The sequence below is a fragment of the Bufo bufo genome, chromosome 8 (genome assembly GCF_905171765.1).
Source record: "Bufo bufo chromosome 8, aBufBuf1.1, whole genome shotgun sequence".
Taxonomy (NCBI): domain Eukaryota; kingdom Metazoa; phylum Chordata; class Amphibia; order Anura; family Bufonidae; genus Bufo; species Bufo bufo.
This window is the reverse complement of record NC_053396.1, coordinates 6,135,673-6,160,527: the sequence shown is the minus strand read 5'-3', so window position 1 is coordinate 6,160,527 and position 24,855 is coordinate 6,135,673. Positions and strand designations below refer to the sequence as shown.

The 24,855-nt window shown below is 49.6% G+C and overlaps 1 protein-coding gene across 4 annotated transcripts in view; it reads left to right on the top strand.

The window, feature by feature from the left end:
* RALGDS (ral guanine nucleotide dissociation stimulator) overlaps positions 1–24,855 on the top strand; it is a 107,441-nt gene that overhangs the window by 40,114 nt on the left and 42,472 nt on the right. Inside the window, exon 1 of one of the 4 annotated variants that reach the window (XM_040406156.1) lies at positions 3,690–3,856. The exons of 2 other annotated variants lie outside the window; for them this stretch is intronic. In XM_040406156.1, coding sequence (XP_040262090.1) covers positions 3,737–3,856 — 120 coding nt within the window. In that variant the 5' untranslated portion in view covers positions 3,690–3,736. Of the gene's footprint in view, positions 1–3,689; positions 3,857–17,283; positions 17,398–24,855 lie in introns of those variants that run through there. One more of the 4 variants, XM_040406159.1, reaches the window with a different exon arrangement.

Sequence of the window (24,855 nt, the reverse complement as noted above, 5' to 3'; positions counted from 1 at the left end):
ACGCCGAAAAAAACGGCGTAGGGGGTCCCCCTACAATCCATACCAGACCCGTATCCAAAGCACGCTACCCGGCCAGCCAGGAAGGGAGTGGGGACGAGCGAGCGCCCCCCCCCCCCCCCCCCTCCTGAGCCGTACCAGGCTGCATGCCCTCAACATGGGGGGGTTGGGTGCTCTGGGGCAGGGGGCGCACTGCGGCCCCCCCACCTCAGAGCACCCTGTCCCCATGTTGATGAGGACAGGGCCCCTTCCCGACAACCCTGGCCGTTGGTTGTCGGGGTATGCGGGCGGGAGGCTTATCGGAATCTGGGAGCCCCCTTTAATAAGGGGGCCCCCAGATACCGGCCCTCCACCCTAAGTGAATGAGTATGGGGTACATCGTACCCCTACCCATTCACCTGCAAGAAAAGTGGTAAAAACACAAATAAACCACACAGTGTATTAAAATATTTTATTTTTCTGCTCCGGAGGCCGCCCCCTGTCTTCTTTATTAGCTCTTTTACCAGGGGGGGGCTCTTCTTCTTCCGCTATCCCGACGGGTCTTCTCCGCTATCCGGGGGGTCTTCTCAACTCTCCGGGGTTCTCCTTCTGTCTTCTCCGCTATCCGGGGGGGTCTTCTCAACTCTCCGGGGTTCTCCTTCTGTCTTCTCCGCTATCCGGGGGGGTCTTCTCAACTCTCCGGGGTTCTCCTTCTGTCTTCTCCGCTATCCGGGGGGGTCTTCTCAACTCTCCGGGGTTCTCCTTCTGTCTTCTCCGCTATCCGGGGGGGTCTTCTCAACTCTCCGGGGTTCTCCTTCTGTCTTCTCCGCTATCCGGGGGGGTCTTCTCAACTCTCCGGGGTTCTCCTTCTGTCTTCTCCGCTATCCGGGGGGGTCTTCTCAACTCTCCGGGGTTCTCCTTCTGTCTTCTCCTTCTGTCTTGTTGACTCGGCGCACCCCGGTTCTTCGTCTCGCGAGACTCGGCGCACCCCGGTTCTTCGTCTCGCGAGACGAAGAACCGGGGTGCGCCGAGTCAACAAGACAGAAGGAGAACCCCGGAGAGTTGAGAAGACCCCCCCGGATAGCGGAGAAGACAGAAGGAGAACCCCGGAGAGTTGAGAAGACCCCCCCGGATAGCGGAGAAGACAGAAGGAGAACCCCGGAGAGTTGAGAAGACCCCCCGGATAGCGGAGAAGACCCGTCGGGATAGCGGAAGAAGAAGAGCCCCCCCCTGGTAAAAGAGCTAATAAAGAAGACAGGGGGCGGCCTCCGGAGCAGAAAAATAAAATATTTTAATACACTGTGTGGTTTATTTGTGTTTTTACCACTTTTCTTGCAGGTGAATGGGTAGGGGTACGATGTACCCCATACTCATTCACTTAGGGTGGGGGGCCGGTATCTGGGGGCCCCCTTATTAAAGGGGGCTCCCAGATTCCGATAAGCCTCCCGCCCGCATACCCCGACAACCAACGGCCAGGGTTGTCGGGAAGGGGCCCTGTCCTCATCAACATGGGGACAGGGTGCTCTGAGGTGGGGGGGCCGCAGTGCGCCCCCTGCCCCAGAGCACCCAACCCCCCCATGTTGAGGGCATGCAGCCTGGTACGGCTCAGGAGGGGGAGGGGGGGGGGGGCTCGCTCGTCCCCACTCCCTTCCTGGCTGGCCGGGTAGCGTGCTTTGGATACGGGTCTGGTATGGATTGTAGGGGGACCCCCTACGCCGTTTTTTTCGGCGTAGGGGGGGCTCTCCTTACAACCCATAACAGACCTAAGAGCCCGGTATGCTCCTGAGGGGGGGACCCAGGCCGGATTTTTATTTAAAATCCGGCGGGGACTTCCCCCTCAGGATTCATAACAAACGCCGCACACGTGTAGAATTGGCGGGAATCCAAGTCGGATCTCCCGTCGCTTCTATGACGGCTCTGTCTCCATCGCGGCAAGCCAGCTCGGCGCTGGCTCCCGCGATGGGGCTCGTAGGTGCTCAATCTCGCCGAGAAAGAGAGCGAGATTGACACAAAATCGGGTTCACCTACTGTAGTGTTAAATTAGAGGGGCAAAGGTTTAAATATCAGGAAGTATTACTTTACTGAGAGAGTAGTGGATGCATGGAATAGCCTTCCTGCAGAAGTGGTAGCTGCAAATACAGTGAAGGGGTTTAAGCATGCATGGGATAGGCAGAAGGCCATCCTTCATATAAGATAAAGCCAGGGGCTATCCATAGTACTCAGTATATTGGGCAGACTAGATGGGCCAAATGGCTCTTATCTGCCGACACATTCTAGGTTTCTATGTATGTACACACAGTGACTTCACCAGCAGAACAGCGAGTGCAGCTCTGGAGTATATTGCAGGGTGTAACTCAGGATCAGTGCAGGATAAGTAATGTATGTACACAATGACTGCACCAGCAGAATAGTGAGTGCAGCTCTGGAGTATAATACAGGATGTAACTCAGGAACAGTACAGAATAAGTAATGTATGTACACAATGACTGCACCAGCAGAATAGTGAGTGCAGCTCTGGAGTATAATACAGGATGTAACTCCAGGATCAGTACAGGATAAGTAATGTATGTACACAGTGACTGCACCAGCAGAATACTGAGTGCAGCTCTGGAGTATAATACAAGATGTAACTCAGGGTCAGTACAGGATAAGTAATGTATGTACACAGTGACTGCACCAGCAAAATAGTGAGTGCAGCTCTGGAGTATAATACAGGATGTAACTCAGGATCAGTACAGGATAAGTAATGTATGTACACAGTGACTGCACCAGCAGAATAGTGAGTGCAGCTCTGGAGTATAATACAGGATGTAACTCAGGATCAGTACAGGATAAGTAATGTCATACCCTGGATGAATGAGAACTGTTTGAACGTGAAGAAGGATAATAGTGAATTTTCTAAGCACGTGTCCGGTCCTGATATACAGGTGGGAAGGACTGGTTCTCATATCTTGGTGGTCTGGATCTGCTTGTTTTTCCACTGAGGAATATCCTGTACAGGTTGGGTGGTCCTTACCCGGTGTGGGGGGCCTCTTCTACTGTACAGGGGCTGAGCTTCTCCAGTTACAGATATGGAATCTGAGCACATTATAACCCAGCTGGTGACAGGCGCCCCTTGGCATCAGTGCTGGGCATTTAATGAAAGGATTTCCTTTTTGGCAGAGTACAGGGTTTCATAAGGACGTGGTGCGAGCGATGATTGACCAGCTTTATATTTAAAACCTAAGGCCAAAAATCCCTCCGGACCTAATACTTCTCAGATCTGAGGGTTTGTTACAAATATATACAGCCCATAGTATCCTCTGTTACCTGCGGTGACACATTGTGACGGCGTATGATTGTTGGTTGCCCCTCACTGACGGCAAGTGTAGATCTAGAAAATGGTGAGGAATTCAGAGGCGGACGGCTGCAGGACCTTTCCTTCTTCCCGTCCTGACGGCTCCATGGTCGGGTTTGCTGCCATGTTTCCTGATTTATTTATTTAGAATTAACCATTTGGTCACACAATTTTTTTTCTCGGAAATCCTCCACCCCCGTCCCTTATTGCTTTAGCCAGACGCTTATACTTTGACTCACTTGCGGTTTAGTACAGGTTTGCTGTGCCAGCTGCTAACCTGGCATTAAGTGGGCGGTGCGAGCAGTAAGTAAACATCTAAGAAGGAAGAAGATGACTGAGGAATGTTCAGACCTAACAATCGGAGGGTTTGTGCCGTAGTGGAAGGAAATACCCATAAGAACAGGTCAGAAGCAGCGCCCAGGTATGAACGTGCCACCGGCACCACAGGAGGGGCCCATGCCCCCAAAGAAAGACAACCTGTACCTCAACTACCTGGCCAAAATCTTAGAGTCCTTCTGCCTCCGTGTCCCGGTGCCAAGCATGGTAAGCTGCCGCTCTGTGGCTGATTTTGTCAACTCTTTATGGTGTGTTTATTGGTGACCTACCGCATGGTGCCGTACTGCATGACTATGCTCCATTGATCTGCTTCTCTCAATGATCAGGGACACCCCCCCCTTTCAGTGATAAGGGACCCCCCCCCTCAGTGATAAGGGACCTCCCCTCGACGATCAGGGACCTCCCCTCGGCGATCAGGGACCTCCCTTTGGCGATGGTAGGAGAATTATCCCCCTATCTCCCTGGTCAGATACCCACCCACCTCACCGGTCGGAGACCTTACCCGTACTTCGCTGTTCAATGACCTCTACTCTTGCTGTTCCAAGAACTCCACCTTCCTTGCTGGGCTGGTCGGAGACCTCTCCCTGCCTCGTTTGTTCGAGACCTCCCTCCTGCTTCGCTGCTTCAATGCCTCCCTCATGCCTCACTGGTCCAAAACACTGCCTCGCTGGGTTGCTTGGTGACCTCCACCTGCTTTGTTGGTTCAAGACCCCCTTCCCTCTTTGCTGGTCTGAGGCCTTCCCTCTGCTTCGCTGGTCAAAAGCCTCCCCTCTGCCTCCTGGTCCGAGACCTCCCTCCCCTGCCCCGCTGGTCCAAGACCGCCCCTGCCTCACTGGTACAAGACCACCCGCTTCCCTCCTCCCCTGCTTTGCTGGTCCAAATCCTCCTCCCCCCTGCCTCGCTGGTCCGAGTCCTCCTGCCTCTCTGGTCCGACTCCAAACCCCCCCCCTCCGCCTCGCTGGTCCTCCTCCTCCTCCTCCTCCCCCCTGCCTCGCTGGTCCAAGTCCTCCTCCCCCCTGCATCGCTGGTCCAAGTCCTCCTCCCCCCTGCCTCGCTGGTCCGACTCCAAACCCCCCCCCCTGCCTCGCTGGTCCTCCTCCTCCTCCCCCCTGCCTCGCTGGTCCGACTCCTCCTCCCCCCTGCCTCGCTGGTCCTCCTCCTCCCCCCTGCCTCGCTGGTCCTCCTCCTCCTCCCCCCTGCCTCGCTGGTCCTCCTCCTCCTCCCCCCTGCCTCGCTGGTCCGACTCCTCCTCCCCCCTGCCTCGCTGGTCCGACTCCTCCTCCTGCCCCGCTGGTCCGACTCCTCCTCCTGCCCCGCTGGTCCGACTCCTCCTCCCCCCCCCCCCCCGCCTCGCTGGTCCGACTCCTCCTCCCCCCTGCCTCGCTGGTCCTCCTCCTCCTCCTCCAAGCCTCGCTGGTCCTCCTCCTCCTCCCTCCTGCCGCGCTGGTCCTCCTCCTCCTCCCCCCTGCCTCGCTGGTCCGACTCCTCCTCCTGCCTCGCTGGTCCGACTCCTCCTCCTCCTCCCCCCCCCCCCTGCCTCGCTGGTCCGACTCCTCCTCCTCCCCCCCCCCCCCCCCGCCTCGCTGGTCCTCCTCCTCCCTGCCTCGCTGGTCCTCCTCCTCCTCTCCCCTGCCTCGCTGGTCATCCTCCTCCTCCCCTCCTGCCTCGCTGGTCCTCCTCCTCCCCTCCTTCCTCGCTGGTCCTCCTCCTCCTCCCCCCTGCCTCGCTGGTCCGACTCCTCCTCCCCCCCTCCCCTGCCTCGCTGGTCCGACTCCTCCTCCTCCTCCCCCCCCCCCGCCTCGCTGGTCCGACTCCTGCCTCGCTGGTCCGCCTCCTCCCCCCCCCCGCCTCGCTGGTCCGACTCCTCCTCCTCCCCCCCCCCCGCCTCGCTGGTCCTCCTCCTCCTCCCCCCTGCCTCGTTGGTCCTCCTCCTCCTCCCCCCTGCCTAGCTGGTCCGACTCCTGCCTCGCTGGTCCGACTCCTCCTCCCCCCGGCCTCGCTGGTCCTAGTTCTCCTTTCTCCTTAATCAGTTGCCTCCACAGTTTGGTTGCCCACTCTGTGTCTGGAGAATGGGACCACTCAGAGGAGACAACCCTTACCCTCCATGCATCACAAGCCCAATGCAGACTGCACTGAATTAATTAACGCCGTCGCCCTCGAGGTTTTAGCTTGTGCTTTAATTTTCTAATTATCTGTTATTACAGTTGGGGTAAAGGCGTCTGCGGAAACCTCAGTGTTTTCACATCTGTGTAGCAAACACGCCAATTTTTATTCTAAAAGTCCATTAGGATGGGGGCACACTCCGAAATCATGTGAATTACATCTCAGTGCTGAGACGATAGAGTGCCCACAAAGCGACAACCTGGTGAGAAACGTGGCCGTGCACGTGAGACGTTTGATACGACTCATTTCTAAGGACGGCGACATTTCTTTGGAAATTTCCAGTGAAAAATTTCCGCAGAAATGACTCCTATCATTTCCAGGAATCACAGGTTGACAAAAAGAACGAGAAAACAATAGTGAATGAGCTGGGCCTGTTCATTCATGGCCGCCGGGTTCCTGACAGTCACGTGGCCCTCTGCCCGGGCCCTGCGGACACTTCTGTTGTATCAGCACTACCTCCGTTGTGAAATCCGGCCTGTGGTTTGTGGAGGAGCCGCAGCACAATGTGATTTTATTTGTTTTTTGAACTCCTGAAACCTCATTTTCTGCAAGTCTTGCAAAGAATTGCGGCTCCTGGTTAACTCTTTGCTGCATTCTTTCAATCCTTTGTGCAGTGTACGGATGGGGCGGGTATGGGGCCAGTCGGAGAGATCCCTCTCTGAGTCCTCCATACACATGCATGCTCGGCGCGGCTGAGCATGTATGTGTTGTCAGTATGGACAGGGGGAAGTAGCTTGCCTCCCTGAAGGGTAAAGGATCAGCCCAATGTTTGTTCACACCGCCCAACACCTGCCTGTAGGGGTCAGGACACCCGCCTGCACATTATTGGTCGCTCCCATGCAAATTGGTTGATTTGTGTTCATCTAACGCTGGCCATACGCCTCTCGTAGCGGTCAGCCGAGTTCTCGTTCAGCTGACCGCCATTCCTCTTGACTCCCATACACATGCATTCTTGGTTCAGCCAAGTGTGCATGTGTTTTCAGTAAGAGAAGGGTGTAAACCACTGCCAGAGAGCTTCGCTCCTGTGAGCAGAAAAGGATTGGGCATATTGAAATACAACTGCCCGATCCATCTACTGTCCGGAGGTCCCCTTACACATAGAAGCGTCCTACCTAAATTGGCCGACTGATTCACGTGACATTCCCCATCCATTCGGGGTGTGTGTGGGGGGGGGGGGGGACTGCCGACAGGTTGCCCACTTTCCTGGGCTATTATACCACCTACGACCAAGCCCCGGAGGCTTCATGCTACTCCTCTGCCATAATCCTTTCTTCCTCCCTCCATGGATGTACTAGATACATGACAAAATCTCCAAGGGGGTAGAAGATTTAATTCAGAGTAAGTTCCAATTAAAGGGAAGTATCTGGGAGCGCACGACCTCGGGACGCTGGGGGTTTACGTCGGGTCGCCTCCACTTCCTGTTTCTCTGCAGTTTTGCTGACATTTGCTGCAGTTTTCATGATTCTCGGCACTTTCTGTTTTATTGGTAATCCTGGGTCAGCATGTGGAAGGACGGCGTCACGTGCTATAATACCGTACAGGGTACAGACACCTGCAGATGCATGCGTGTGCACAGCAACGTACAGACATTCATGTGCTAATAAGCGGATGGCCACACGCATCCTTAAAGGGCCATTCTGTTTAGATGACGTTATACCCTATCTTCAGGATCGTGGGGGTCTAACCACTGTGACCCCCCCCACCTAGAACAAGGACCCCCAACACCTCCAAAATGAATGGAGCAGCAGGTTGAGCATTGGCAGGACCGCTCCATTCATCTCTGCGGGAAATAGCCGAGCGCTCAGCTGTCTCTGGCATTCCCATAGAGAGTGAATGGAGTTACGCTACAGTCTGCATGCCGCACCATTCATTTCAGGGGGTACAAGGCCCCCTTTATCATGATGGGGAGGGGGGGGGGGGGGCGATAACTTAATCTAACCAGAATACCCCTTTAACTTTCCACAAACTAGTGATGTCTGCACAGGAGACATTGCACGCTGGCTGGCAAACCTGACCACCACACAGCCCCACGTCCATTGCCACGTCTCCCCACGGCCGTATTCACTATATTGCACCGGAGATTAGAGTGTAAGTTCCTCTGGGGCAGACGCCATGTGTGTGATTCAGGTGGAAGCTCGTTGTCCCGGAGGCCGATCTTTCCTGACCTCTGCTTTCCTCCTTACTACACGAGCAGATGGAGCTCCATGAGCATGGGGGCGAACAATCCTTATTAGGATCATTCATCCTCACCCGGGGAAGGGGGGGGGGGAATTTGCTTCCAACAGACGATGATCTTAACATCCGTGTAAAAGATGCGATCGGCGGACATATTCACAGGGGGCAGTGATGGGAACGAGCGCTTGTGTGAGCCTTGTCCCTGCAGACTGGGATTGTCAGCTATGTAGGGCAGATAACCATTCTGTATGGGATACGTATGGAAATGGTGCCGCAGGTGTCACTGGCAGAGCTCGGAGGCGGCCGCTGCACGGAGATCTCCCACCATAGGAGACCGGCGGCGCCGACTGCAATCTGCTAAATCTTAGGATGCATTCACCCCAATGGAGCTGTTCACATGGCCAGTGAATAACTAGCAGCCGTCACAAAATACCACATGTCCTATTTTTGGCAATTTTTGTGGTCAAAATCAGTGGGGCCGTATTTAACGTTTGTTGATACAGGAGTGCACCCGTCTAACAGCCATTAAAAATGGATACACCAGTGAAACTTGGCCTTCGGGGGGGTTAAAATAATAAAAGTACTGCATCTAGTGAGGAGCAACTGTCCCTACGTGTGCAAGATGAGGGGCATTATTAGTACTGGGAGCCACTAATGGGGGCATTATTAGTACTGGGAGCCACTAATGGGGGCTTAATCAGTACTGGGAGTCACTAATGGGGGCATTATTAGTACTGGGAGCCACTAATGGGGGCATTATTAGTACTGGGAGCCACTAATGGGGGCATTATTAGTACTGGGAGCCACTAATGGGGGCATTATTAGTACTGGGAGCCACTAATGGGGGCATTATTAGTACTGGGAGCCACTAATGGGGGCATTATTAGTACTGGGAGCCACTAATGGGGGCATTATTAGTGCTGGGAGTCACTAATGGGGGCTTTATTAGTACTGGGAGTCACTAATGGGGGCTTAAGCAGTACTGGGAGTCACTAATGGGGGCATTATTAGTACTGGGAGTCACTAATGGGGGCTTAAGCAGTACTGGGAGTCACTAATGGGGGCATTATTAGTACTGGGAGTCACTAATGGGGGCATTATTTGTACTGGGAGCCACTAATGAGGGTATTATTATTACTGGGAGTCGCTAATGGGGGTATTATTAGTACTGGGAGCCACTAATGAGGGCATTATTTGTACTGGGAGCAACTAATGGGGGCATTATTAGTACTGGGAGCCACTAATGGGGGCATTATTAGTACTGGGAGCCACTAATGGGGGCATTATTAGTACTGGGAGCCACTAATGGGGGCATTATTAGTACTGAGAGTCACTAATGGGGGCATTATTAGTACTGGGAGCCACTAATGGGGGCATTATTAGTACTGGGAGCCACTAATGGGGGAATTATTAGTACTAGGAGCCACTAATGGGGGCATTATTTGTACTGGGAGCCACTAATGAGGGTATTATTATTACTGGGAGTCGCTAATGGGGGTATTATTAGTACTGGGAGCCACTAATGAGGGCATTATTTGTACTGGGAGCAACTAATGAGGGCATTATTAGTACTGGGAGCCACTAATGGGGGCATTATTAGTACTGGGAGCCACTAATGGGGGCATTATTAGTACTGGGAGTCACTAATGGGGGCATTATTAGTACTGGGAGCCACTAATGGGGGCATTATTAGTACTGGGAGCCACTAATGGGGGCATTATTAGTACTGGGAGCCACTAATGGGGGAATTATTAGTACTGGGAGCCACTAATGGGGGCATTATTAGTACTGGGAGCCACTAATGGGGGCATTATTAGTACTGGGAGTCACTAATGGGGGCATTATTAGTACTGGGAGCCACTAATGGGGGCATTATTAGTACTGGGAGCCACTAATGGGGGCATTATTAGTACTGGGAGCCACTAATGGGGGCATTATTAGTACTGGGAGCCACTAATGGGGGCATTATTAGTACTGGGAGCCACTAATTGGGGCATTATTAGTACTGGGAGCCACTAATGGGGGCATTATTAGTGCTGGGAGCCACTAATGGGGGCATTATTAGTACTGGGAGTCACTAATAGGGGCTTAAGCAGTACTGGGAGTCACTAATGGGGGCATTATTAGGGGGGGGGGGGGGGGCAGAGCATGGCCGAACGATGAAAATCATTATCGGAGCGCGTGCTCGGCCGCCCTGTCCCGGACCTGCAGAGTGCTCCAGAAGCGGCGACACCCTGTCCACGGGTGGTGGGTGGTATTGCAGCTCCGTGTCATTCACGTTGGTGGAGTCAGCTTGCAATACCACCCATAAACAGGTGTGGCGCTGTTCTTAGAAGAAGGCAGCCATGTTTTTCCATTCCTGCATGGAAATAGAGTTGCGCTTGGCTGATCTGACCAAGTATGTGTATGGGGATACATGAGGAAGCGCATGGCGGCCCTGGATCCGCTCACAGTCTAATGTCTACAGCGACTGCCCATTGGTGTCTGACGTGTCCTGTCGGGGTGCAGAAGGAAGCCATCTTGTCGGTCTCGGGCCCACGTTGTCTTCATGGCGGAGATCACTGTGTATAAATAGTCCATGAGCGCCCCGTTCGGATGGATGTCCTGCCGAGGCACCGTCTTCCCAGCAGTGAGGCGTGAAAGTGATAGCATTCTTGTCAGGACACATCACATCGCTGGATGATACAGGGCGGCGGGGGGTCTCGGTGATGGGGGGTGAAGTCATCTGTCCCCACTCCCTGCTCGTCACCCAAATTACAGAGGCCGCACACCTCAGCGCGGGCCCCTTACATAAGAGAGAGAAGCTTAAAGGGCCGGTGTCCACTTCTTAGATATGAAGAGCGATCACTGATATTTTGTGTTTTAATTCCTCTCCATTTTCAAGATCTCTGCTTGCTGTCTGTGCATTCCTGTTTACATCCAGAGGCAGGAAGCCCTTCCTGATCTAAGCCCCTCATTCGTATGTCCATTCTGCTTCTGGATTTCGCATTGAAAAAATCTCAAACGATGATAATTGAATGACGCGCGGATCCGAGGAAACATTGGCCAAAGATCTGCCATCAGAAATCAGAGCGTCCTCCTCAGATTTCTGCCATGGATCGTCTCTGATTGGCTACAGGCAGATTGTGAGCATGCCCTGATCCTTCTCACAGCTGAGCTCTTGTTACAGTTGTATCCTCGGTACTTTGTGTACAGTTGGATACATTGATACAATGTATCCGTGCAGGTAAGGCTCTGTGCACACTGTGTCTGAGCCCTGTGTTTACTGTATGAAACATCATATCCATAGGGCTCCATTCACCCGCCATATGCCTCCCCATGGGCGACCTCTGCCCCTGTGCGACTATACGGAGAGGTATTTATTGTGTTATTTTCTGTAGATTGGGGTCCTCACCCCTCGGATCCATCGCACCATGGGCCCATTATATGGAGAGGCAATGACCGGGTGTAACACCGTGCCCCCTTGTTGTTGACATTTTCAGGCTCCTGTCATGGCTTCCATCCCCTGATAAATGAGCGCAGCGTGATTCTCTGCCCTCAGAGACAGAAGAGGATTCATCAACACGCTAAACTCAATTACAGCAAACCCATGACAGGAGGACGACAAGAAATAATATTCTCAACCGTCCCAGACAGACTCCAAGTGTCAGGTCATGTCTACAGTACCAGTATTATAGCAGTTATATTCTTGTACATAGGAGCAGTATTATAGTAGTTATATTCTTGTACATAGGAGCAGTATTATAGTAGTTATATTCTTGTACATAGGAGGCAGTATTATAGTAGTTATATTCTTGTACATAGGAGCAGTATTATAGTAGTTATATTCTTGTACATAGGAGCAGTATTATAGTAGTTATATTATTGTACATAGGAGCAGTATTATAGTAGTTATATTCTTATACATAGGGGGCAGTATTATAGTAGTTATATTCTTGTACATAGGAGCAGTATTATAGTAGTTATATTCTTGTACATAGGAGCAGTATTATAGTAGTTATATTCTTGTACATAGGAGGCAGTATTATAGTAGTTATATTCTTGTACATAGGAGCAGTATTATAGTAGTTATAATCTTGTACATAGGAGCAGTATTATAGTAGTTATATTCTTATACATAGGGGGCAGTATTATAGTAGTTATATTCTTGTACATAGGAGCAGTATTATAGTAGTTATATTCTTGTACATAGGAGCAGTATTATAGTAGTTATATTCTTGTACATAGGAGGCAGTATTATAGTAGTTATATTCTTGTACATAGGAGCAGTATTATAGTAGTTATAATCTTGTACATAGGAGCAGTATTATAGTAGTTATAATCTTGTACATATGAGCAGTATTATAGTAGTTATATTCTTGTACATAGGAGCAGTATTATAGTAGTTACATTCTTGTACATAGGAGCAGTATTATAGTAGTTACATTCTTGTACATAGGAGCAGTATTATAGTAGTTATACTCTTGTACATAGGAGCAGTATTATAGTAGTTATATTCTTGTACATAGGAGCAGTATTATAGTAGTTATATTCTTGTACATAGGAGCAGTATTATAGTAGTTATATTCTTGTACATAGGAGCAGTATTATAGTAGTTATATTCTTGTACATAGGAGGCAGTATTATAGTAGTTATATTCTTGTACATAGGAGCAGTATTATAGTAGTTATATTCTTGTACATAGGAGGCAGTATTATAGTAGTTATATTCTTGTACATAGGAGGCAGTATTATAGCAGTTATATTCTTGTACATAGGAGGCAGTATTATAGTAGTTATATTCTTGTACATAGGAGCAGTATTATAGTAGTTATATTCTTGTACATAGGAGCAGTATTATAGTAGTTATATTCTTGTACATAGGAGGCAGTATTATAGTAGTTATATTCTTGTACATAGGAGCAGTATTATAGTAGTTATAATCTTGTACATAGGAGGCAGTATTATAGTAGTTATATTCCTGTACATAGGAGCAGTATTATAGTAGTTATATTCTTGTACATAGGAGCAGTATTATAGTAGTTATATTCTTGTACATAGGAGCAGTATTATAGTAGTTATATTCTTGTACATAGGAGGCAGTATTATAGTAGTTATATTCTTGTACATAGGAGGCAGTATTATAGTAGTTATATTCTTGTACATAGGAGCAGTATTATAGTAGTTATAATCTTGTACATAGGAGCAGTATTATAGTAGTTATATTCTTGTACATAGGAGCAGTATTATAGTAGTTATATTCTTGTACATAGGAGGCAGTATTATAGTAGTTATATTCTTGTACATAGGAGGCAGTATTATAGCAGTTATATTCTTGTACATAGGAGGCAGTATTATAGTAGTTATATTCTTGTACATAGGAGCAGTATTATAGTAGTTATATTCTTGTACATAGGAGCAGTATTATAGTAGTTATATTCTTGTACATAGGAGGCAGTATTATAGTAGTTATATTCTTGTACATAGGAGCAGTATTATAGTAGTTATATTCTTGTACATAGGAGCAGTATTATAGTAGTTATATTCTTGTACATAGGAGCAGTATTATAGTAGTTATATTCTTGTACATAGGAGGCAGTATTATAGTAGTTATATTCTTGTACATAGGAGCAGTATTATAGTAGTTATATTCCTGTACATAGGAGCAGTATTATAGTAGTTATATTCCTGTACATAGGAGGCAGTATTATAGTAGTAGTAATCCTCCTACGTACAGTATAATTGTAGTTCTCCGTCCCCTTTGCTCCTTCTATATTACTTCTTCTTAGTATTATGACTTTGGGGTGACATATTTGCTTCTATTCCTTAGACTGATCGTTGATGAACCCTTAGAGAAACCATTTGCCCCGAATGGTCGATTTCAGGTTATTTCTCTCTTTTTCCTATTGTTTTGCAGCAGGGGAGGATAAAATGTGGGTCTGTGATAATCGCGTCACAAGCTGACTGTACGCCTCATGTGCCAGCCTGTGGCCAACACAAAACAGGGCGCTATTGTTCGGTCCTGTGCCCCCCCCATCCCCCCTGGCAGTAAAAATCCAGAATTCACAACAAACATTCCAGCACAATGACGGCGCCTGTCCTCGCTGTCCTCGTGAACCATCGTGCGCTCAGCCCTGCACGGCGGAGAGGTCTCTGTCACTTGTCATTTCGGGCTCCTGCAAAACGATGACAATATAAGGTCTGTACAGACGCTGAGCAGGTGCCGCTCGTGGCGGAGACAATTGCCGGAAGACCTAAAGGTGCTTTCCTCATGTCCTATACTGGGGGCGTTTGGAAGGTGGACATCCCTGCCTTATGCGGTGGGACCCCCATAGTCAGCACGGGAATTGAAGCATATGGCAGCTTTCGCAGTGCGTTTTGCAGTATACATCAGGAGGTGTACCTCTGACAGGTGGCACTGTATAGTCCTGTAGGGGACTATGTCACCCATTGACTCCACTGGCCAAAAATGTATACCGCGCCTGATATACGTTCATTCAGTAGACGCCTGTGGATGGAACAGCACAGCAGACCGCGCTATTCCGTACAGCAGAGCTATACCGCCATCCATCACCTCTATTGGATGCATGGGGCCAATGCCTTCATTTGACGTGTGCGCCTTGAGCTTTCCGGGTGCAAGTGGCAAATGGACGCTGCAAAACACAGTGTGAATACCGCCTTACTCTGTCATTGAACTCGGGCCCTCCGGAGCGGAGCCCCTCCTTGTGCTTGGGAACGATTGCCCCCTGTTATCAACCACTTTAATCTCAGTCTGACGGGTGTGAATTCATCACCTTACAGGTCCTTCTGCATTATGACACCTAGCAGGAACGCACGCTTCACATTTCGGTCATATTTGAGCATTACATCCAGAGTCCCAGTGACTGAGGAGCCGTGATAACTGACACATTGTGACAGCTGCTCTGCGGAGACCGAAGGACAAGGTTGTGGAATGTCCCCAGGACCAGAATCCAGCGCTGGTATGTCAGCCTCAGGCGGGTTCATGGGAGATGACATTCCAGCCCCATTTTGCCCCCCTTCTTCAGGGGTGGCAGAGTTCACATCCTATAGTATGAAAATTTAGTCAGACCCCCTCGATTAAAGGGGCTCAAAGCCTTTTTATGAAAAAAGCCGTTCAGTCAGAACATCTGTATACACCTGTAATCCTTCTTTGTCATGTTGCATCATTTTAGAGTTCTCTGGATGCAGCCTGCAGTGTAAAGAATTGAGGCTTTCAATCTGGTTGCCATGGTTATATCCAGGCTTAGGCATGGATCTCATTGGCAATTATGTTGCAAACTGCACATGTAACACAATGTATTCATATACAGAGATGCGTACAGAGTATATATAGACATGATCCGCCATTCTTTACACTGCAGGCTGTATTTGGAGAACAGTGCCTAGACACATGGTGCAAAGACTTCTTTTGTCCTACATTTAGGGGCCCCTTTAAGCGGATGAGTGTAGGTTCGGCAGTTTTTTTTTAAAGGGCCCCTCCAGTCACGTAGGTAACGTCCTAAAATCTGGGATGATTTTTCTTCTTTGCCCATTCTGATGGTCGTCAGCGTCTTGGAGTTTGTCTTGGGTTATGGGGCAGCTTTAGGTTGTTCCTTCCTAGGTACGTTCCTGGGAAAGTCCGAAATGTGACCCTGGTGATACTGACAGGTGCGCATTCACATTGCTTCCACTTGGTGGTGCCCTATTACTCAGGTAAACTCTGAGACTGACAGTTGTGTGTATAGGGCCATGCACGGGCATTATCACCGGGGCATCAGCTACCTGCACCTCGGTCTGAACCCCCCAGGGGTCTGGTCTAGGGATGGCCCTGGCCGTGCTCTGGAATGGGAGCCGGTTGAAGGAACGTCTCTTATCACAGTTTTCATGGGGCAAAACATCTCAGCAAAGTGTCTGCATCATCGCACTGACATAGGTGGGGTCAGATGGAGCATATAGAAACCTACCCCTAGCGAGGGTTGTAGGCAGCAGCCCATTGTAAACTTTTTAAATAGCAGGGGTTCCCCAATCAAGACCCTCAATATTCCTTGGCTTTGGAGGGACCCTGCCTTTCTTTGAGAATGTTTACAGCAATGCAAAGGGAACCAAATAGGGCTCACTGCAACTCTCCCCAAATACTCCCCAAATAATTACATGGGAAAGACCCCCTGAGCCTGGACCCCTAGTAAAAAGACTGTGCTCGATCTGCACCTGCGGGCCCAAGACCCCCTAGTGAAGAGACTGTCCTCTATTGCACCTGCAGACCCAAGACCCCCTAGTGAAGAGACTGTCCTCTATCTGCACCTGCAGACCCAAGACCCCCTAGTGAAGAAACTGTCCTCGATCTGCACCTGCGGACCCAAGACCCCCTAGTGAAGAGACTGTCCTCTATTGCACGTATGGACCCAAGACCCCCTAGTGAAGAGACTGTCCTCTATCTGCACCTGCGGACCCAAGACCCCCTAGTGAAGAGACTGTCCTCTATCTGCACCTGCAGACCCAAGACCCCCTAGTGAAGAGACTGTCCTCTATTGCACCTATGGACCCAAGACCCCTAGTGAAGAGACTGTCCTCTATCTGCACCTGCAGACCCAAGACCCCCTAGTGAAGAGACTGTCCTCGATCTCCACCTGCGGACCCAAGACCCCCTAGTGAAGAGACTGTCCTCTATCTGCACCTGCGGACCCAAGACCCCTAGTGAAGAGACTGTCCTCTATCTGCACCTGCGGACCCAAGACCCCCTAGTGAAGAGACTGTCCTCTATTGCACCTATGGACCCAAGACCCCCTAGTGAAGAGACTGTCCTCTATCTGCACCTGCGGACCCAAGACCCCCTAGTGAAGAGACTGTCCTCTATCTGCACCTGCGGACCCAAGACCCCCTAGTGAAGAGACTGTCCTTGATCTGCACCTGCGGACCCAAGACCCCTAGTGAAGAGACTGTCCTTGATCTGCACCTGCGGACCCAAGACCCCCTAGTGAAGAGACTGTCCTCTATCTGCACCTGCGGACCCAAGACCCCCTAGTGAAGAGACTGCCTGTGGACCCTCCAAGCATATTAGTCCACTGGATTATGCGTTGCACTGATTACATTGCTATGGTACATACAGAAGACCGGTCTTCTAGGGTCTCACTGCCTTCCTCCATATTAATGTTCGGATGGGCCTTAGGGCTGTTGGACGCTCCAGCAGTCGATGTGTTAAGGGAAGGCTGCAGAGTGAGAATACCAGAGGAGCGGGTTAACGTTCTCTGGTTTTCCTTGTTTTTGCGTGGGTGTAGCTGAGAGGAGACCTCTCTGCCAAGGGTGAGCTCCTTGCCTCAGTCACCAGCAGGCAGCTGTGGAGGATCTGAGGGGGATTGGGGATGATCTCGAGGAACTCTGCAGAAGGGAGCAGAATCCTGGGCTCCAGCCGGTGAACATCAGCTTCCCATGAAGGCAAGGCCTGTGTGTGTATGTCTCTTCTCTGTCACGTCTCTCGGCGCGGGGGGACTGGGCCAGAGTTCTGGTCTGTGCTCCGCAGCTGCAGGAACGATATCGGACCCGCTGAAGACTTTCTGTCAGTGCATGCACTCCGGGGGGGGGGGGGGGGCAATGCAAAAAATATAATTAGAGGCCAAAAAAAAAAGTGATCTCCTCTGCGGTTGCCGTGTTCTGTCACTTTCCTCTTCGTGATGCAAAATCGGAAACCATCAAAAAAAATGATCAAAAGTGTTTTCTCCACCTCTGTGATTGAAGCGAGCGGCTCCTCTGCTTCCGAGTCCCCATGACATCTCTGCCAGTCCATAACGCTGAGCTGCACAGGAAGTGTTGTCATGGGGGACACCGGAGCAGAGGAGCCGCAAGGACTGGAAGAAACGTTTTCACATCTGTAATGGCTTTAGATAATCTTATTGTAGTTGCCCTTTGGGGTCTCCCTCCTGGAGACGGCAGCCCTCTTAGGGAGCCATGGGAAGCAGCCTGAAGAGGTGCCAGGGTCCAGACCTGCCATCATAGGATTTGACAAGGGGTCCCTTAGAGTACCTTAGGACATTGGGTGGGATTTGGGATACACTGCATCCTTACTCGACCAGTCTATGGGAAGGGGCAGTTTGTGTATGGGGCAAAGCAAAGGCCCACTCCATTAGGATTTTACTGGTGGTTCTCCTTTGTTTTTGTAACCCCCCCCCCCACACACACACACACACACACACACACATATATTCAGTTTCTGCAATGTACTCCATAACATGCCAGTGATACTATAGTTCGTTGGTCTCCAACCTGTGTCAAAACTACAACTCCCAGCATGCTGCTGCACTTATGTATGTGCCTCAGATAAGAACGCGCTGACAGAAATACAGGTGACATCGGTTCCTGGCAGTCTGTGGGGATTGTACATCTACCGGAATATGACAGGTTCTGACTTTTTTCAGGAAAAACAAGTTTCTTTCTCGAAATGTACGATAACCTCAGGTTCACATCCGCACCCACAGCTATGAAATGCCAAGTTTGGTGCAGATGCTCCGGCGCTGGTGTCGGGCTGAAATACTGCTCTGTGAGCCGTAGACGGTAAGGAGAAACCAGCCCCTGACTGTAAGTCACTCCTCCGCACTTACCTGAAGAGGCGATTTATCTCCAGGGTGCAGTAACATCGTGCAACCTGTAGGAGTCACTGTATTGGACCATAGCCGCTGGAGTCCGAGGCCTCGGTCACATTTCTGGGTCCGTTTGGCGTCAACACCTCATCCATGAAAAATCCGTGTTCGGTCTGTGTGTCCATTCTTTGCGTCATCCGTATTCTACAGACACTACTCAGCTGAAAAATTTATCTGCAGAGCGTTATGGTCCATGAAAAACCATTGGCGGAACACGGATGCCTTCCATGTTGTGTCAGTGTTTTTCCACGGACCCATACACTTAAATGGGCCTGTTTGGTCCGGAACACAGATGTGAAAGTAGCGCATGCTCTCGTTTCTTTTTTTTTTTTTTGCGGAAAACCTATTAATTAATATCAATTCTGTGAAAAACAGAAATGTGAACGAGGCCTAAGAATACATAAACACGGGTTTCTGTAAGTTTCCGCACCAAAATCCGTGTGCGTTTACTTGAGGATTTTGCTGCGCTTTTGCCCTTATGTCACCTGTGACGTTCAAGATCCACGCTGTAAAAACCATGCACATTATACATGAGATTTGGCAAATCTCATTCCCTTTGCCGCAGTTTTTCCCTCCTGCACACGAACATGTACAATCCATTGAGGACCACAAATTGCAGTCCCCAAATCACGGGCACCGTCGGTGTGTCCTGCACTGACGGACACAGACCCATTCAGCATTGATGGGTCCGCGATCCGTCCACACTGCAAAAAAATCGAGCATGCTCTATTATTGGACCGACATGCCATGGAAGCACTTGGTAGCGCTTCCGTGGCCTAATACTCCGTCTCCTCCGGATTGCGGACCCATTCAAGTGATTCTGTTTGCGGTCCGCGGCCCGGGCACGGAGCCCTCACGTTCGTGTGCATGTAGCCTAAATCTACCTAAAACCTGAGCAACTTTGCTCCTTTCATGCAGATTTTGAGTTAGGCCTCTTGCACACGACCGTATGGCTTTTTCAGTGTTTTGTGGTCCGTTTTTAAGGGATCTGTCGTTCCGTTTTTTGTTTCCGTTCCGCAAAAAAGTCTCTGTATGGTTTCCGTATGCGATCCGTTGTTTGCGGATAGCAAACAGAAACATAACATTTTTAATCATTAATATAATGTACAGTAATGTGTTTATACGGTATACACATGGGCAAAGTGAGCGTGGATCCGCAAAAAACGGATGACATAAGGATGTGTTCCGTATGCATTCCGTATTTTTTGCGGACCCATTGACTTGAATGGAGCCACGAATCGTTATTTGCGGGCAATAATAGGACAAGTTCTATCTTTCAGCAGAACGGAAATACGGAAACGGAATACATACGGAGCACATTCATTATTTCTTTTAGTTTTTTTTCCGGAACCATTGAAATGAATATTTCCGCATATAAAACGCAAACGGAATCCGCAGAAACGGGGGAAAAAAACCCATTCGTGTGCAAGAGGCCTAAGGGCTCGTTCACACGAACGTGTGATGCCCGTTGCCGTATTGCGGACCGCATTTTCGGATCCGCAATACACGGGCACTGTTCTGTAGCCATTCCGCATCACGGATGCGGACCCATTCATTTCAATGGGTCCGCAAATCCGGAGATGTGGAACAGAAGAACGGAACACTACTGCAACTACGGAGTGCTTTCTGGGGTTTCGTTCCGTGCTTCCGCACCGCAAAAAGATATAACATGCTCTATCTTTTTGCGGAACAGAAGGATCGCGGACCCGTTCAAGTGAATGTGTCTGCGATCCCCATGCGACTGCCCCACGAACGGTGCCTGTGCATTGCGGACCGCAATTTTTCTGTCTACAGCTTGTTCGTGTGAATGAGCCCTTAGGCCTCTTGCACACACTTTTTTTTTTTTTTTTTTCGTTTCCGTTCCGGTTTTTGTGTTCCATATACGGACCGTATACGGAACCATTCATTTCAATGGATCTGCAAAAAATTTCCTATTCTCCGTTTTAGGCATTGTTACGATGGATCCGCAAAAAAAAACGGATGGCATACGGCTGGTTTTTTTTTTTTGCAGATACGCAATTTGCGGACCGCAAAACACATACGGTCGTGTGCATGTAGCCTTATTTTGTGTATTTTCCTCTATTCGTATAGGTAACCGCGTTCACAACCCTGCTGGTTGCCTTTAGAAACAGACCTCCGCTGAGCTCCACCCTGCTGTCAGACATGTGACCCAGCTGCTGAGCCCTCATTGGATAACTGAGATCTGACTTTCCCACAATGCACCTCTGAAATAGGGAATAGAAACAAACAGCAGGTGGCGCTATACAGATGCATTTTATTGGATAACTCAGCGGCTATACAACATTTTTTAATTACATGCAATTTCAAAAGTATGAAAACGGCTAAATATTTTTTGTCGGACAACCCCTTTTAATGACTATGCGGCTCCTCCTTTTTTGCTACAAAATTGTGCACCTATTTGGGAGCTGTAACGGCGGCCATATTGGGCGCTTTCCCTAGAGACAGAATTGGAACAAGCTGTGACCTCAGACACTTGCATTCGTTTGCTTTTTGGGGTGAAGTGCTCCTTGTGTCGGCAGGAATTCTCCTTGTGTCGTAACACTCTCCCTCTTCACTGCGCCACCTGGGCGCCACTGATTTCCGGACACTTCTTGGTGATTGCCGCTTGTCTACCGTTTCCCACTTCACGGCCCTCGTATTCCCAGAATAGAGTCTTGTAAAAGTCCTCGATTATGTAATAGCTGAATCCTGCTGACTGAGGAGTCCTCGCTGTAGAGAAGCTCAGCTTGTATGAAAAAGGTGGGGGGGGGGGTCCAGTTTAGAAAACCCATTTTTATACACCCTGTGGGGGGGGGGGGTCGGGTCCTCTGTTTCGCCAGGGGGGAGAGTGGTGGCGATGGTCGCCCTTCATGATACGCAGATGATTTACCGGCGCTCATTGGGGAGGATCAGAGGTTCCTGGCAGTGGCGAAGCTTTCGTTACTCAGACCCTCTCGCAGATTATCCGCCCCGAGGGCATGCCCCCTGCCAGGAATAAGGCCAGATATCCCACCTTGAGAAGATAATGGGTGACTGCTGATCATTCAGACACTGAGTCACGTTATTTTGCAGCAGCCTGGGGCTCTCCAGCCGTCAGGGCATGCTGGGAGCTGTAGTTTCTGAGCAACCACTACAGGTGTCCGTGAGCTGCTATAGGACGGTGTTAATGCCGTCCTGATGTGGAACACACTGACACGGGCACGTGCTGCCGGTCAGTTATAGGCCTCACCAGTCTCGGTAATATTCAGCAGTAATGACACTACCTAGGTTTGTTTCCTTTGGTAAATACAGGGTAAGGCCTAACGCACATGACCGTATCCGTTCGGCAGTCCGCAAATCACGGATCCACTAAATACGGAAACCGGCCGTGTTGCGTCTGCATTTTTTGCGGACCTATTGACAAGTATAGGACATTTTCTATCTATTTGTGGAGGCAGAGAGCACACAAATCATCCACCAATTACAGACCACGGACCAATCGAGGTCAATGAGTCCGCCAATGAAAATGGGGATGGCACACAGACCGCAAAACGGATACAGTCGTCTGCATGAGGCCTCACTCCCTAGCAAACTTATGTGAAATGTGACTCCTAGACACGTCAGGCGACAGGTGGTCCATTATCCGGGACCCATGGTGATCCTGTGAGCAAGGAGGCCAGCCGTGGCTCATTAAGAGACCCCAACTCCCCGCCGACTGCGCTAAGAATGGATCTGGAGACAGGCACAATATTAAAGCAGCAAACACGCTAATAAAAACAGCTCTCAAACCACCACCAATCCAGCGCAGCCGCTCCCGCCAATCTTCATTTACAAGCTGCTAGCACGTGACCACTGCAGCCAATCAGTGGCCTCAGTAATGAGGTCAGTAGCATGTACTGCAACCTTTTCTTATTTTGTCGAGTCGAACAACCGCTTTAAAGGTGTGGTCTCATATTGACAACCTATATCTTATTAAGTCGCATGGTTGTCATAATGCCTTAGGCCTCGTCCGCCTCTCATGGACGCGTGCTGTCCGCTTTTTTTATGGACAGCATACTGTCCACATTTCCGTGATTTTCTGCAGTCCGTGTGTCCGCCAAAAATCTACGCATGCATGCACAAAAGGATACATGTGATAGAGAGAGGGCCGAGCCTAGGGGGTAACAGGGGCAGGAGCATTCCTCCAGGGTGGAGGGATCGCGGGGGATTAAATCCGCTTCTGCTGGGGCCCCATCTGTCTTTGTGGCCCCTTGATTGCTACTTTGTGTTCTATTTTCTGCATTTACTTGTTGCCAGTCGTCTGCATAAATGGAAGCAAAAATATCCCAGCGGGACGCTCAACGGCCCCGGGTGAGGAGCGACCCAATCCGTTACAATTAGGGATGTGAACTGAGGACGCGCGGATCTGTATGAGCCGGTGATAACGGCGGTGATTTCACTCTCTCTGGAATTTCACGTTGCGCTGACTCAGGTTGGCGCTGACAGCCGGGATAAACGGTCATGTCCGCACACGTGAGAAACCAGCGGTGCCTGTTTCCAGCTGTGACGCGCTGTGTCCCCAGATACCTCAGCGTGGCCTTCGAGGAGGGAGATCTGTGTGGTGTAAGGACAGGCGGATAATCCAATGGAGAAAAAGGACTGTGGAGACGGCACATCCCATATGAGTTGGTTTTAATCCAGATGCAACGTTTCGGCTGGATTATCCGATTATCAGAGGGAAAACTCGCCACTTTCCCAGGAGACGTGCACCCATCACCAGCGGACTAGCCGCGCTGTCCATCCCTCGGTTTTATGTATCCGTGTGATCCCGTCAGACTGTTGGATCCCTATTATAAGTCAGTGGGGGCCAACATCGTACATGTCCTGGAGCCGTCCTCATCTGTCCGGCTGCGTGACAACCAATATGGCTGCCTTATAGGGTTTGCCAACCAATCCTAATTTATAAGCCACACTATAATAGGGGGCAACTGTCCTAGGACCCCATTTATAAGCCTCTAACAATGTCCCGCTCCCTGGTGGAATATTTCTAGCAGCCTTCGTGGCTGTAGGAGCTTTTTTATTCAGGGTTTTTATGGCGGTATTATTTGGGTCCTATATATCGCTGTTATTTCATTCTATAGTATAATTATGTGTGCACTTTATTGCGGTATTATTTGAGTACTATATAGCTGTGTTTTCTCATTCTATAGTATAATCATGCATGCACTTTATGGCGGTATTATTTGGGTACTATGGGGGAGATTTATCAAAACTGGTGTAAAGTAGAACTGGCTTAGTTGCCCATAGCAGCCAATCAGATTTCACCTTTTATTTTCCAAAGGAGCTCTGAAAAATGAAAAGGTGGCATCTGAGTGGTTGCTATGGGCAACTAAGCCAGGTCTACTTTACACCAGTTTTGATAAATCTCCCTCTATATAGCACTGTTATTTCAATCTCTAGTATCATTATACATGCACTTTATGGCGGTATTATTTGGGTCCTGTTATTTCATTCTCTAGTATAATTATGTGTGCACTATATGGCGGTATTATTTGAGTCCCGTATAGTGCTGTCATTTTGTTCTATAGTATAATTATGCATGAACTTTATGGCGGTATTTGGGTACTATGTAGTGCTGCTGTTCTTTCTATATGTAATTATATGTGCACTTCATGGCAGTATTTAAGTCTTCTATAGCGCTATTTCATTCCATAGTATAATTATGTGTGCACTTCATGGCGGTATTATTTGTATAGTGACTTTCATGTAATTAGATTTTAATCAATGAGAATGAATTACTTTGTACTTTATATCCGTTAATTGGCTCATTGTTCTTTGTGCTGATAAGGAATGGACAAAACCAAACTTTCCAGGTGGATGATGGCGTTATCATGCATGGCCGTAGCGGTCCGGACAATGGAGGGGGGCTGGCGTCATCAGTGTCATGAATGGTTATTGGCGACTAATAAAAGGGACATTGTGTCCTGATGAGCTGAGGGGAGGAATCGTCAGGGGAGTCCTGTTACTGGACGGCGGCCATATTTGCTGTATTTTATGTCTGGGGGTCTTTTAAGTAGCAGCAAAATTATAACCTACAGGTGGCGAATGTACATTCATATGGCACGTGATGAGGCCTAAGCCAGTGTAGGCAGTGAGCGGGCAGTTCGGGACCTGGGCGCTGATCCCTGTAGGCCGGACGGGACAGAACCACAGCAAACGAATATAATGCGATGTATACGGGCAGCACGGTGGCTCAGTAATTAGCAGGGGGTCCTCGGTTCAAATCGGACCAAGGACCACC